This window comes from Leptodactylus fuscus, chromosome 7 (assembly GCF_031893055.1).
Source record: "Leptodactylus fuscus isolate aLepFus1 chromosome 7, aLepFus1.hap2, whole genome shotgun sequence".
NCBI classification, from domain to species: domain Eukaryota; kingdom Metazoa; phylum Chordata; class Amphibia; order Anura; family Leptodactylidae; genus Leptodactylus; species Leptodactylus fuscus.
In genome coordinates, this window is record NC_134271.1 from 39,025,733 (window position 1) to 39,041,969 (window position 16,237).

General features: G+C 40.5%; 1 protein-coding gene across 2 annotated transcripts in view; it reads left to right on the forward strand.

Moving 5' to 3' along the window:
* Positions 1-16,237, forward strand: part of NFATC3 (nuclear factor of activated T cells 3) — a 111,234-nt gene that overhangs the window by 59,378 nt on the left and 35,619 nt on the right. For both annotated transcript variants that reach the window (XM_075281779.1, XM_075281780.1), the window contains 3 exons: positions 6,822-7,021; positions 10,527-10,699; positions 11,309-11,449. In XM_075281779.1, coding sequence (XP_075137880.1) covers positions 6,822-7,021; positions 10,527-10,699; positions 11,309-11,449 — 514 coding nt within the window. The remainder of the gene's footprint in view (positions 1-6,821; positions 7,022-10,526; positions 10,700-11,308; positions 11,450-16,237) is intronic.

Below are 16,237 nucleotides of genomic sequence, written 5' to 3' on the forward strand. Positions count from 1 at the left end.
ACCACTGTATAAGCAATGCCGCCCCTGCTACCTCTTGTGTCACCCCTCTACCTCATAGATTGTAAACTCTTGCGAGCAGGGCCCTCAGTCCCATTGTGTGAAATTACTTTCTTTGTAATGTATCTTTCTGTCTGTATTTGAACCCTACTAATTGTACAGTGCTGCGAAATATGTTGGCACTATATAAATAAAATTTATTATTATTATTAGGCTAAGTTCACACCAGGATAAATAGACAGTTACAGTAGCAGACACAAACAGAACTTTACGGACCCTTATAACTATAATGTGGTCCGAGCGTGTGTTTTTTATTCACTGGATGAAAGTCGGACTTGGGGGACTTTTTTTGTCTGATATTTGAAGGACATGACCATGAAATTTCCAAATAGAGACTCCAATGCAGATGTGAACCCAGCCTTCGAATGCCATTTCTTATCTAAGCATCTGATGGCTCTTTCCTCTTCTGAGCAAACCTTTAGGTAGATTTATGATCTGATCAAAGTTAAAATTTGATATGGTTATTAATCAGCTTAAAAGATCTTTTAGGGGAGGTCATGGAAGGGCTGGAGAAAGAGCAAACCCATCAGCCTGTCCGACAGATTAGCTAATAACCAGCATTCTACAATGTATATTTTAGTGCTTAATCACACAAAGCAACATTTGTGAATAAACCCAGTTACAAAATTATTTTACTACAAAATACATAAAATCAATATTATTTCCAATATTATAATTAAAACAAATTGCTACAGAGGTGTACATAGCCTTTAAAGTGTAAGTAAACTTTCAAATGATTTTCTGGCAGCATTTATAATATTAATAAACTTACTTTATTAATGAATTCTTGCTCCTTTCTGTGAAATCTTCTCTAAAATCCACTTTATTTCCATTTTCTTTGTTACCAGATGAACATTTCTGTGCATTTCTTCTAACTGGAGTAGAGATGAATGGGCTTATGTACAATGCAGGGAAGCTGAGGCTGGGGAGGTCACTTTGAAACCGGTCTAGCGCCGGCTTTTTATAACCTATATTATTTCAGTAGGTCTCACCAGTTGAAAACCGTCAGAATTGGCTAGAATTTCTATGTAGTTGTAGCTGCTCCAAAACCCAGGTGTATTTTTAACTGGTAATATCTGCAGAAATAATACAGGTAGTCATCACTGTCATTTTTCACTATTATATGTTACAAAATGACGCCCCCTCCCCCTCCTAAGCCTCAGCTTTCCAGTGTTGTATGTGACCCCCCTCCCCCCACCCATAAGAGCCAAAACCTCTTAGTATAAAGTATATTACAATATTGCTGCCAGAAAATTAGTCATTTAGTCATAAATGGGTTTTCCAGGAATTTATCTTTATCACATGTGCCTTCCCAGTATATCATTACTGTGGCTCGTGTCCCATTGATGTCAAATGGAGCTGAGCTAAAGTAATGGCACCTGACCACTATGAAGGGTACAGCACTTCTTGCTCGATGCAATATATAGTAGGGCAATCGGAAGCCGCCTCAAACAGCTGATCCATGCAGGGGTCCACATTTGTACACACACACACACTGATCAGATATTTATAGAAAATCCTTTTACAATGTACATCAAGGTGAAATATCCCATCACTTCATGACTTAATTTCTTCCGATCCTTTGGTTCTATTTTGTCTCATATTACGAGTAAAACAGAGAAGTGTATAAATCTTCTCTGTGTGTCTCAGGAGCTCAGCCATGCCCCCTCCTCTTTGTCCTATGTCTACATGCAAGGCAACTTTCTGGAGCGGCAGCCCTCCCCTCTGCCATGTGTACATTAGAATTGAAGATCATTAGAGATAATTTCTTACATGGCTGACTCTGGAGCATCTGTGGCCTGGATTACAGAAATAACTGAGCTTGCTGTCTTTCTTAAACGTAGAAGTGACTGGAAGTTAAAGGGATTCTACCATTAAAACACTTTTTTTTTTTTTTTCTGGTTGACACATAGGAATAGCCTTAAGAAAGGCTATTCTTCTCCTACCTTTAGATGTCTTCTACACACCACCATTCAGTAGAAATCCTGGTTTTCGTCGGTATGCAAATGATTCTATCACAGCACTGGGGGCGTCCCCAAAGCTGCGAGAGAACTTTACAGCGACGCTTCCATCTTCTTCAGAGACTGCCTCTTCACGCGTCTTCTTCCGGCGCAGGCCACAAGAAAAATGGCCGCTTACACAGCGGCCATTTTCATGTGGCCTGTGGGCATGTGCAATCGGCTCTGCCCAAGGCCTACAAGTTTGTCCGCCTGCACTGGAAGAAGACACGTGAAGAGGACATTCCTGAAGAGGCGTCGCTGGAGAGTTGTCTCGCAGCATTGGAGACGCCCCCAGTGCTGTTTGAGTGCTGGGGCCCGCGCCCCAGTGCTGCGAGAACTCATTTGCATACCGACAAAAACTGGGATTTCTACGGAACGGTGGAGCGGAGAAGACATCTAAAAGTAGGAGAAGAATAGCCTTTCTTAAGGCTATTCCTATATGTCAACCAGAAAAAAAGTGTTTTAATGGTAGAATCCCTTTAAAGAAATGGCGTAGCACAGCAAACTATGCTGCTTCTGCTATTTGGGAGTTATGGAAATAGTGTAATTTGCTGCGCTGTCTGTGTAGCTTATATTATAATATTATATTTTTTTTTAATGGGCGTTAAAGGGAAAAAAAAGTGGAAAATTTTTTGTAATGCTGGCCACCTAAAGATGGTCACAGATTGTCACTTTGTATCTTATCCATGAGAGGCTGAGATGGAAGTATGCCTTCTAATGATCTTTTGTCCTACTGGATATGGGATAGAGGGGCTTCTTTCATCAGGTACGCCCAAAAATAACTCTTGTTTTCCCTGCAGGATTTTTAAGATTGTTTATTTGTATAAGTATCGTGCAGAAAACCTTGCAGACTGATAAAGGAACTATGATTTAGTTTAGTTGAATTAATCTTTTTTAGACTATTGTTCCTATTAAGTGTCGTGGTAAGTTGTTACATCCTGTCATGTACTACCTAACTTTCTTGACAATCCTTTTAAACATTTTTTTTTTTTAAACATGGCAGACAACAACTTTTGATGCCAGACACATTTTAGCTGCATACGTGTGTCAATTGACCCTTCAACAGAGTTTGTCTATACTTAGTGTCATTTTAGGATTTAGGAGATTAAACTATGTAACTTGTGATGTAATGCAAGCGTAGTGTGTGCAACCTTCCGAATGATAGCTTTGCGCAGTACAGACTCCTCTCTAATATACGATCATTAAAAATATCAACACTTTGTCAGTTAACCTTTTTTTTTTTTTAAATCCCAGTACTTTGTGACGGTAAAAAACACGGCTGTTGAGAAATTTAGCTGGAATACTTCCTTCTGTTAGTAGGAGGCAGGTCTGTGGCTCACCCCACTATTTTGCTGCCTTGTATATCACAGGTTCTGAGTTCAAGACCCTCCCAGAAATACATAGAGGTGTTTCAGGGGTAGTAGGAAAGTGCTGTCAGGTGAACATCTCATGCAGAGGAAGGATAGCATGTTCTCCTGTGTCAGAGGAAACATCCTATCAAGAAAGAAAGGGATAGGAGGAAAGTCATCTAAAGTGTTTTTAGATGCAATTTCCAATGTTCTTGCAGTTTTGGATGTTGCAATATATCAATAACACCTACAGAAACGCCGGCAGTTTCCCCATAATGAAAGCAATTATAATGGAAGCAGAAAGTCTGCAAAGGAAACCTCTGCAGACGTTCTATGAAAGTGGGGCTACATGGGGCATTAGCCTTAAAGTCAAGCTAGGGAGAATTCCTCTAGATCAGCGTTTTAAGATATCCTTATATTTAGACGTGAAAACTGCATATGGACTATTACCAAGTTCAAATGAATCAATGTATAGACAAGAAACTCTCAGGCCTTTTTCCCCCATTTTTATTGTGACATTGAGGAGATTTAGGACAGATACAAATGCAAAGTTAATAAGGGAAATGTTGCTTTCTGTGGTTGTGATCTTCTGATAGCTCAGAACAGTACACTGCTATGTATATTTGTAATTTTCTTACACATTCTTGTACCAGGTTAAATCATTTAGATGTTTCATTTTTATCTCTAACAAAGGAATATCATCCCTTATCAGTGTTTCATAAGATGAATAAAGGAAAGCTAGACAGATGCATCCGTTTGTCTTAGTGCTACCTTGCAAACACACAGCTTATCCCATTGTGACCTTCACTGCTTCCTTTCTAGTCACTCAGCTTTTGTTAGCTTACGCATGCATTGGCCTTTGCTATGGAAACAGCAGGGAAACACAAACTAGAGCTGGCTCTGTTCCCTGTCTGCTGACAGTGTTGGTATAGTGCTATGTTATAATGAAAAGTCAGCATCTTCAGTCCTTGGGGGAGGGGGTCCTTACAATTTTTTGGGAACGCTAAAATAATATAGGGACAGAATAGTGTTTTGTTTTTTTTTTTGCTGACCTACAGTTCCTGAGGAGGTAAAACAAAAACATATAAAGCATAAATACACATAGTAATCTGTAAAATGCATCTAAACTGTGTGTAGGAAGATCAAGATGCCAGCAGTTCCACCACTACCACTCCATGAAAATCTGCAACACCCACAAGTTGCACATTTACACAGGTGAATCTCCCAGAAGTTCCCTTACCCAACCAGTCAGACAGGGACACAAATCCTGCAGAAAAGCAGTTTATTTAAGAAAACTGCAAAATAATAAAAACCTTTACAAAAGTGAGCAAGATAAAATACAGCTTTATCTTTAGGCAAAACGAAACCTGCCTGTCTGGGCGCTAACTAAACAGAAAATACTAACTATACATGTGGCTTACTACCAGCCACATGAATCAACCAAAACAACACTGTACTGTAACACCAGGCTCTCAGTGACGGGGAAGACCCATCCACTTTCTCTCTTTCCAGGATCTGCCCTGAAGTGTAGGCTCTACAGTTTTTTATGACCCACTAATGAGCCTATGACCCACACCTGGGCTGCAGCTTATTCAAGATACGCTCTGGAAAACACATGTCAGGAATGTGGGGGAGATATACCAGGACCCCAGGTCTCGGCCTGTCACCTTCTCACAGTAATTAAAGGGATTTTCCAGCACTAAATCAATTTTTCATAATGCTGACCTAATTACAGATTAGGTCATCAGTATCACCTGGATTCAACACAGATCAGCTATTGCAGCAGATAGCGGGTGGTGCAAAATGCTACTACACAGGTAATGCATGTACAGCATTTACAGTACTTTGCAGAAGACGTGTGGAAAATTCTGAATGGTGTCAAAAATATAAGTGCATTTAGTTAATTGACAAAACTAAACTTTTAACAAAGTGAATGAACAAAAGATAAATCAATATTTGTGTGACCTCCTTTTCCTTTTAAGGCCGGGGCCCCACGGGAAGTAAACGCCGCGATTTGCCCGCAGTGGAGACGCTTCGGGAAAAATTGTGGCGTTTTACAGTGCAAGCAAAGGGGATGGGATTCATGTGAATCCCATGCCCACTTTGCGGAAGAAATCGCAGCGCGGACAAGCTGCAATTTGCAAAGCCATTGCGGCTTTGCAAATCGCAGGATGTTAATTATATCTACGGAAACGCCAGCGGCTTTCCCATAGATATAATTGTAAAAGAAAGTCCGCAGAGGAAAACTCTGTAAACTTTCTGTTAAAAGCGCTGCGGAAAGAACCACAGTGCATTCACGCCGCGGCTCTTTCCGCAGCGCTTTAGCGCTGCTATTACGGCCCGTGGGGCCTTAGCCTAAAAGAGCATCCGTTTTTCTTGCACACAGTTTTTTTAAGAGACTCTTCAGGGAGGATTCTCTAAACCTGTTGGAAAACCATCCACAAATCTGCTGTAGATGCAGGCTTGCTCAGATCCTTGTGTCTCTTCATTTTATCCCAATATGTAACAATGTCCAACACAGTCTCCTTAGAAGATCATTTAAATTTTATTATTACAACATCAGAAGAACCCAGGTAATGAAATATATTCACAAAGGGTAACAAATTGGGCCAATGCTATACTGAGCTGGACATTTCAATCCCTTTCTTAGGAGAGTGAATTGGAATTTAAGATGAGATAATCCTTTAATAGTCCCACCATGGGGAAATTTAGTGCATTACAGCAGCATGGATAATACAGTAATATATTACAAGAAAAACAACACATACAATCTCAGAATATGTTGGGCTTTTGGTGTCATATGAAAGAGTCGTCGTATGATGCTGAGGATGATATCCAGAGATATCGCTGGTTGAAACACTCAAGATTGGGATATTTATATTCAGTGTTGTCTCCTCTTTCATAGGACACCAAAAGCAAGTAGTTTGAAGCGTCCCTTCCCACCCTTATTTTCTCTTCACACAGCCCCTGTGCTCTGTACACAATGAGATAATGAGAAGTAGGGGACAGATCTTAATAGAGAAGCAAGAGAAAAAGTGAATAAAGCAGGGTTTCACAGAAAGGAGCCAAAATTTGTAAATCATGTATATTACAAAATGTATTAATGACAGAATCGCTGCCAGAAATTAAAAATTTGTCCAAAATTGTAGTAACGCTTTAATGACACAGTTAGCACGTAGAATTGCCTTGTTATTCCCCTCCATGAAGCATGACTTTTGAGGTGATTTTTATAGCTAAACAATCGATTTCTAACATAACATTCCCTACCTGGGGGAGCTGTGGGTTTAGTGGTGAAAATCCTTGCAACAGGTTTCCTTTAATGGCACACCTACCCTAATATAGCAGCCTAGTCAATGGCAGTAAAAGGATTAGAAATGGTAAACTGCCACTAAGAAGTTGATATTTTGTCTTCCAGCTCACAGGTTATTCAGAGAAGCCTGTTAACCTGCAGATGTTTATTGGAACAGCTGATGACCGTTATTTGAGGCCTCACGCCTTTTACCAGGTGCACAGAATAACTGGGAAAACCGTAGCTACTGCAAGCCAAGAGATTATCATAACCAGCACTAAAGTTCTGGAAATTCCACTTTTACCAGAAAATAATATGTGCGCCAGGTATGTACATTTTTTTTAATTTTGTTTTTTTTACATTTTTGCAGTGTATGAGAATGTATGTACAAATGAATGCATGTTCATTTTTTTATTAATATCGACTCTGTGTCAAAGGATCACAGTCACATTTTAGTATCCATTTTTTGAATCTGTAAAGTTATTCATCTGTAATATATCCATATACATTAAATGGATGATCAAAAAGTGTTGTGAACTGCCCCTTATTCTCCAAATGGCTGATAAAGTTTTAACGGATAAAAACGTACTTCGGGGAATAAGAGCTAATTTACTTATAAGGGCTCTCGTTCACATCTGCGCCCGGTCTCCGTTCTGCAGGTTTCCGTTTCCTGCACAAAACAGAGGCAGGAGACGGAAACCTGCAGGATTCTTTCAAACCCATTTATTTGAATGGGTTTGAAAGATGTCCAGCCGTGAGCGCCGGTGAGCGTTTTATGCTCTCCACCGCGAAACCGTTTTTTTTTTTTAAAATCGGACACAGAGTCGGAAATGCAGTAATGTGTCCGATTTTAAAAAACCGGTTTCACGGCAGAGAGCATAAACCACTCACCGCTGCTCATGGCCGGACCCGGTCTGACAGCTTTCCGTCTTTTGCATGCAGAAGACTGAGAGCTGAGAACGGAGATCGAATGCTAGTGTGAACCTAGCGTAACCTGTTATGGGCCATATCTTTCAAACAGGTGAAGAGATTTAAAAATAACATTTAAAAAAACAAAACAAAAACTCAAACAAGCGCCAAAGGATGTATGTCATTTATCATTTTATGACAGGTCCTCTTTTAGTACTCAACAATATGCTGGTGCATATAAAAACTGCAGATTGGCTTTCCAAACTGCATTTAGTTCTATAATCTACAGGTAGAATATTAAATGGCACCATTACGAAGTACAATTTGTGCTGGGGCAGCAGCTTGACAACACTGGGTGCTTTGTCATGGGTAAAGCCCAGGCCGACAAAAGATCTACCACTGTGAATTTTGCAATAACTTGCATGTATGATGGGAAGACGATAAATTCACAGACATGCTAATGTTCAACTGACCTCAGTAAGAATGACAGTCAGAACATCCTTACAGTTTTGTGGCTCAGAAAGCCATGTGCCTTTATTGAGCACATGAAGGACTTAACGAAAGAAAACATGGTCTGTGCAAAGTGTACAGTTCTTTCTTTCTTATCATCATGACGGCACCCCTGCAAGTAGGACCGCCCATCCATTATAGGAAACCTATGATCTCGGATGGTTGATCTTGGAGATACTACTCTCACCTTGGGCAGAGGGGAGATACCTGATACACTTCATCCTGGTGGGGCATAACTCGTGTTATGACACTGCCTGATAACCAGCCTGTCCTGGTCTTTTCTGTGATTCTCTCTCCCTCTTCTAATGCCAGTACGGGATTGCTCCACAGTACCTGGGGCTTTTTCTTTAGGTCTGCTGGAGGGGCTCTAAGTGATGTCTGGCAGTTCCACATACTTTTTAGACCTCTGCAGTGCCTCCAGAGTCGTTGAGATGCTACTTCTGGTGGTTTTTGACATCCTTTCCAGTCTTTCGAAGCAGGCCGCAAGTGAGCACTCTGTGGCCAGCTCTTGGGAGCATCATGAGTGAAGCGTCTGACGTAATTTCTGCCGCAGATGCTCACTGGAAGGTGAGGGGAGGAGCTACAGGTTGCAGGTGCAGGAAAGGAATGGCAAAATCCTGACATAGGGTCTTTTTCCCATCTTAACTAAAGAGGAAATACCCTTTTGATGAAAAGTGACTCAGAGGACTGAGATAAGGCTCAAGGCTGCTGTCTCTGCACAGCCTTGGATGGTTTGGGGTAGAACATAAATTGAGAAAAATTATGTTGTCTTCTCTGAAAGGTCCATTGAATTCCTCCAATCAGAGGTTCTGTTTGTAAGGAACAAAGTAATGGAGCTGTTCCTGACTTAAAGATGTTCAATAAGGCAAGCTATGTTAGTCTTGAGGATATTGACCTTGACAATACGAGCAGTAAAATGGGTCAGATTCCATTGTTGCCCCCTTCAACAGGAGAGCTTAAGTTTTAGGGATGGTTCTTGCTTGAACCTGGACCCAAAGTTCTTTCTCTCCTCCAGGGTCACAGTGGGAAAAGTGAGCAAAAATGGAACACCTAAGGTCCAGAGTCCTCTGCTTCGTCCACATTTTTTAAATTTATTTATTTCTTAAATGTAGATTGTGAGCCCTATTTTTCCCTATCAGTTACCACGCAAACACAGGGAGAACTGCTAACTCCTTGCAGATGTTGCCCTTGGCAGGATTTGAACCCAGGACTCCAGTGCTGCAAGGCTGCAGTGCTAACCACACCGTCTTGCCCCTGCTCCGTCCACATTTGGGAGACAAATTTTGTCAGTAAAGGTGATCGATAGGGGTAAGGAGTTCGTCTTCAAACTACAAGAAACTTTTGGCTATTCTGGTTTTCTAGCAAGCATCTGCCTAAAGCCTAGATATCTGTCGGGTCATATAATCACATTAAACATTCGTAGTGCACAGATAATTTTCATCTAAAATCTAGGAGCAGGATATGACCTGCTTTAAAATTATCAGATCGGATCCCTGCTTAGATGGCGCACTCTGTCATGTGCATGTGGCCTTAGTTGCAAGCTTTGTTTTGAAGGATTTTTGAGATATATACGCGGAGGCCTGAAGCTAATGCCCGCAATCAGAATACATTCTAATTGCGGGCATAGAAACTATACCCCCCGGGGCCCCATACCTGTAAAATTGCAGGAGGGCGATATTGCAGGGGCTGACCTGTTCTGGTTACAGCCAGGAGCCTACTGAAAGCTCCCAGGCCTGTCACTGCTATATTACTATTGCGGCTGGTCTATGACCATCCGCAATAGTAATGTACAGAATCTCCCATAGACGGCAATACACTTGTATTGCCCTCTATGGGACTTGCAATCAAATGACTAATAAAATAGTTTATAAAAAAAAACTTAAAAAAAAAAACTAAATAAAGAAAAGTTCTAAATCACCTCCCTTCCCTAGAATACATATAAAAGTAGAAAATTACTGTGAAACACATACACATTAGGAATCCCTGTGTCCGAAAATGCCCGGTGAATGTCATAATCAAAAGTGCTAAACCGCTGGGTTTTTTTTCACCGTTTTGCCTCTTTAAATGAAAGGTGATCTAAGCAATAGACGTTCCCCAAAATGGTATAACTAAAAAGTACACCTGGCCGCTCTATGCATCCTCCGTACAGCTGCAGGGTCACCTGTCAATGTGGCCTTACAGCTGTTGCAAAACTACAACTCCCATATATTAAATATTGTACCGTTTTGTGCTTCAAAAATTTTTTTCCCTATTTTTCTCCTCTAACACCTGGGTGCGTCTTATAGGCCAGTGCGTCTTATAGTCCAAAAAATAAGGTTTGTGTGTGTGTGTGTAAGAATTTTAATGAATAAATACCTCAAATTTTTCTGAGCTTATTAATATATAACCTATTTTTCTGCAATTGTTTTACAGCATTGACTGTGCTGGCATTTTAAAGCTGCGGAATTCTGATATTGAGTTGCGTAAAGGGGAAACAGATATTGGTCGGAAGAATACTCGTGTACGCCTGGTGTTTAGAGTACACATACCCCAGTCGAATGGAAAAGTTCTCTCTTTACAAACTGCTTCCATACCTATTGAATGTTGTAAGTATTGTTTATGCACAAACTCAATATATATATATATATATATATATATATATATATATATATATATATATATATATATATATATATTTTTTTTTTAATAATAATTTTTGTTGAGAATCAAAGTATAAAATAGGACGTTTCATTATGGTGATGCCTGGACCTCAAATTTGGTCAAGGTGGCAAATTTACTTATTTATTTTTTAATATATTCTATATGTGAGGTCTGCAAGTTCTCCTGCAGTGCAATTCCAAGGGGCTGCCATGGCAACTTCACTCTGTATTCCTGCCATGTATGGTAGACTATTAGGAAATGTAAGTGATGTAAAATGACCATAAGTATTTTTACAGAAGCAGTAGGGGAGAACAGGCAGTATTTGCAGCAGTGAGAGAGTCCTCCTGTTTGCCCGTCAACTTGTGCTAGAAAAAAAACTGGTTATACTGTGATCATGACCTTGTAAAGAAAAACATTTACCCAAGGGAAAATATATAGACAGTATATGGCGTGAAAAGAAAATCATAAGTTCTGTTTTTGTGTAGCATATATGCTTACTACTTAGTGTATTCCTTTTTAATTGAAATATTTATTTTTACTTTTTATAATGAAAGCTCAGCGATCTGCCCAGGAGTTACCACAAGTGGACAAATATAATATAAATAGTTGCTCTGTTAATGGTGGAATGGAGATGATTATCATAGGTTCCAATATCATGCCAGAGTCCAAAGTAATTTTCGTGGAGAAGGGGCAAGGTAGGATGCTTTAAAGTTCTTTTCTATTTTGTATTTTTCTATCTATCAATCATCTATCTAAAGTTCTTTTCTATTATGTAATGTTTACAGAATTCATAAGAAAGCTAGCAAATTTTCTTAATTACTAAGAGTTTTCAAATCATTGTATATACTTTGTCTTAGGCAATTTCTTAAGTTTTCAATAGTTCAATTTTTATTTTTTATTTTTTTTCATGAAACTGCACAACTCTTGTGCATCTACTATGTATTGCTGCTCAATTCTTTCTTTAAATCCCAGTTTAACTTTATTACTTTTAAGAGCCTTTCAACCTGCTGTGGTTCCTTAAAATTTCCAGTTTTTAATAATTCCATTGAGAGTTGATTGATAAATATCTAGGTGGGAAGAAATTTCATGAATAGACTTGCTGCAATGGTTGTATACTATTACATTACCATACTCTAATTCAGTGAGATGTCTACAATGACCCATTGTAGCTGACATGTTGCCGCTAGCAGAAAAAAAGAAGTGAGCTGCCCTTTCTTCAGGCGGATTCCGCGGCTCGTTGAGCCGCGACGTCCACCTAGCGGCAGCAACCTCCGGAGTCAGCCGATTTCATTTGAGTCTACTCCGGAGGGAAAAGCCGCGACTGTCAGAAGCCGCGACAATCGTGGCAGGCGGATTTTGGCCTGAGAGTGACACGAAAAAAGAAAGCTAGCGGTCTCCATAGACCACCATTGTGAGGGGGCGGATTATGACGTGGATTCCGTGCCATAATCCGCCCCCTCTGTTCCCGTGTGAACGGGCCCTTAAAAAGCTACAATTTTGTTTTACCTTGTACACCAGAAAACTGTCGCACATGGCATTGCAAGTATGGGCCATTGTATGAATAATTTGTGTTGTTTGTTGTTTTAATTTCACCCATGTATATTCATCACAAGTATATTAATTTATCATAATTTTATTTTCCTCATATTCTCAAAACTTTTTTCGTATCTGTAATGTGAATATATTTTTCACATGCATAAGGGAGGCAAGTTCTTGCGATTACAGGTCTTTATGTTTTGGAGCACTAATGGTAGTAAAGTTTTCTGACAAAGGAAATATGGAATCGTATAAAACCAATAATTAAATATTTATACAAAATCTCCCAATCTATGTGAATATTTCTAATGTATTATGTCTGCTGTAATTAGAGTAAATAATTAATGGTTTTATTATGTATGAGCATGGCATTAATATTTACTTATGCTTTGAGCAGTGTAAGCAGCTGTCCAAACAATACACCATTATAGATGATAGTTCAAAGTAGATGGGATAGATAATGAATGATACATTAGGCAATACATCTGTGTTTCCTTCAGAATAAAATATATCAAAGGAATACTCACAAATGTAATTTAATACTTTCACAGAAAACTGATCACGTAATGATCACGATCATGTAATATATTTATAGAATTTAATGGCTGTGTTTTTTTTGTTTTTTTTCATGCTATTTCCTGTTGCTTACATTATGCGCACATATTTTGCAATACTGTATAGATATTGACATCACTCCGTCCTTTATTACTTACAATCTCCATTCCTCGTCTTAGACTCTTACTCACACAGAATAGGATCAGTTTTCATAGCACGTCAGTACCTGTCACTATGCTTTTTGGAGCTTGCTTATCCATTGTGCAAATTAAGATAGATAAATACTCTTTAGTATTAGTAAATTAGTTATACTGTGTGAAATAAAAAAAATAAATAGTTGAATAGATAGATATTAGGCTTGATATACATCTGTATTCTGGTTTCCGTTTGGGGGATTCACTTGGGGACCCCCGAATGGAAACCTAATCCGCATAAAAAGCAGTTACCTTAGGAAACCTGCGGACTATAATGGGGTCCGTGTGGTTTCCACACGAAAATTTTGGACTGCAGAGCTTTTCTCTCCGCAGAAGGGGGACAGAACACAGATGTGAAACGGGCCTCATTATTCTGTATTTCCACAAAACTTTTGAAATTATAACTAAGCAATTAATTATAATTTCCTCATAATGGATTCATCCAAAATTACTATTTATTGATAAAAAGCATTGTCATATGATTTTTGTGAATAGAAAAAATAGAAAGTTACAGATTTTGAAATGTATTTATAAGAACATTTTTAAAATCGGTCAATATTTTCCCAATTTGCTCTGTACCCTTCTTTTTCTTCCTTGCCCCCTCCTCTCTCCTAGTTTGTCCTTCCCATCACTCTGTGACCCTGGCAGCCGATGGGCCACAGCCCCATTCCGTAGCTAGTACTCCATCAATCACCTCTCTGAATGTCACAGGATTGAACAACACAAAAAAACATTCAGCTCTGTTGCAAAAAAATCTACCTCTGTGGCTTTCTTGCACTTTAGGAGGGATCAGATTTCAAAACGAACTAATTCCAAAACTTGGCAGTTCATGGAATCCTGTACAGATGACCAGGGTTGTTAGGGTAAATTCACATGGAGTTTTTTGTCATATCTGCCTTAAAACCCTAACCAAAAAGACGACTTCCATTGAAATGGGAGCCACTCAGGTCTTTTTTCCGGGAGCCGTTTCTTCCAGCTCCCAGAAAAGAGAAGCAAGGTGCTCTTTCTTCAGGCTGAGTCGCCTCGTGATTCAGCCTGAAGACACTCCCTCCTCTGGACTAGAACCATTCATTGGGACTAATCCGGAGTGGAGTGTGCGGCTGGATGTCGGTGCAGTGCATCGGCATTCAGTCGTGCCTACCTGGTTTTTGGACCGGAACCTGAGGTGGCCTCCACCTCAGGTTCCGGTCCAAAAATCTCCGTGTGAACTTACCCTTAAGGTCAAGACTTCAGGTTCAGTGTTTACTTTTTGCTCTGCTTTTCTGCTCAATACTTTCTAGCTGGTCTCTCTTATGCGTCTAAGCTAAGGATTTTTTGAAGGGTGTGTTGGTGTCCCAGGGGTACATAATCATGGCACTTGTAACACCTGTTGGACACATTCAGTGGGTCTTCTTCCTTAGCCTATCCCGCACTTCATAGATCGCATGCTCCCCTCCACGAAATTCAACTGGTCAATGCAGAGAGCTTTACCTACACTCCTGACAGAGATTATACCTTCTTTTCTCATCCCATAACATTTATTCCCAAATCAATTATCTGTTCATATTGCACACCCTCTGTGTCAGTATCTACTCACCCTCTAACGACCGCCAGGACCTACCACTACCTTCATCAACCATTTCACCACCAGGCTCTCACACACTTCCGATCCACAGACACCCCCACCATCATCATGGGCTATTTCAACATCCCCCATTCACACAGACCACCCTCCTGCCTTCAGTCTCCTGTCCCTCACCACCTCCTTTGGACTCTCTCAATGGTCCTCCTCTGCCACCCACACAAAAAGGCACATGCTAGACCTCATATTCACCCGCCTTTGCTTAATATGCAGCCTCTGCATCCATGCTCTCTGACCACAACATCCTGATATTCTCTGCCCTCTCCTCTGTAATAGACCCTCCAACCCCTAAACCAACACGCCCCCACAGGAACCTCATCCACCCTAACATCCGCACGCTCTCAGACTCCCTCCTACCACTCGTTTACATATCCTCACTCCAGGATACAGATGCCGCTCCTGCCTTCTACAATACTACCATTATGTCAGATGTTGACTCTGTGGCTCCCTTCACAAACACCAGAGCCTGACCGACCAATAGGCAACCCAGGCACACTGACCTGACTAAATAATTGAGATGTGCCTTGCGGGTTGCAGAATGCCTCTAGAAGAAAAGCCACTCCAAGGTGGACGTCCTCAACTTATACTTGTATTCAAGTACGCACTCACTTCTGCAGAGCAGGTCTGTTTCACCACACTCATATCTGCCCTATCCCGCAACCCCAAACAGTTATTTACTACCTTCAACTCCCTTCTCTGTCCTCCTGTGCCCCCTGTGACGTCACTTATCTCAGCTGACAACTTTGCCTCTTATTTCAAAAGTAAAATTGACTCCATCAGAGGCAATCTAACCCTACAACCCCGGCAACCACTCTACCCAACTGCTTGGTGCTCCTCATCCTTAACCGGTTTCTCCACCATCACTGACAAAAAGCTCTCCTCCCTAATCTCCAAATCCCACCTCACCTCCTGCACGCTTGATCCGATCTAGTCACATTTTATCCCCAAAGTCATTGAAGTCATCACTCCAGCTCTAACTCATCTCTTTAACTTATCCCTAGCCAATGGATCCTTCTCTTCCATGTTCAAACATGCCACAGTCACACCTATACACACCTATCTGTCCCATATGCTTCAATGGGCTGCAATACCACACACAATCTCCAGACGAATGGCACAGTTTGTGGAAGAAAGGCATGTATTTTTATTCCTGCGTGAATAGCAGCAGAGCTTCAGTTCTCTGGTGCCATACGAGTCAGAAGCTATATATAGTGTATGGAGCTCTGTACACTGCAGCAGGAGCGCTTGGGAACTGCAGCTCTGCTCCCATTCACTTGAATAGGAACATTGCTGCTTCTAGCTCTATACCCTGTATACGGCTTCTGACGGCTGAAACAGCTGATGTGTGGAGGTTCCAGGTGTCTGATTCCAACCGATCTGATACTGATGACCTTTCCTGTGGATAGGTCATAAGTATCCATTTTGCTTGGGTCTTGGACAACTCATTTAAACTTTAAAGTGTGCATCCAATTATAAAACAACTTTTCATGTATGAATAAGGCAACTCAATAGAAAAAACTTTATAAGATTTATAAAAGTTGAAATATGTGCAGGATTTTGCCAGGCACATTGTGCAT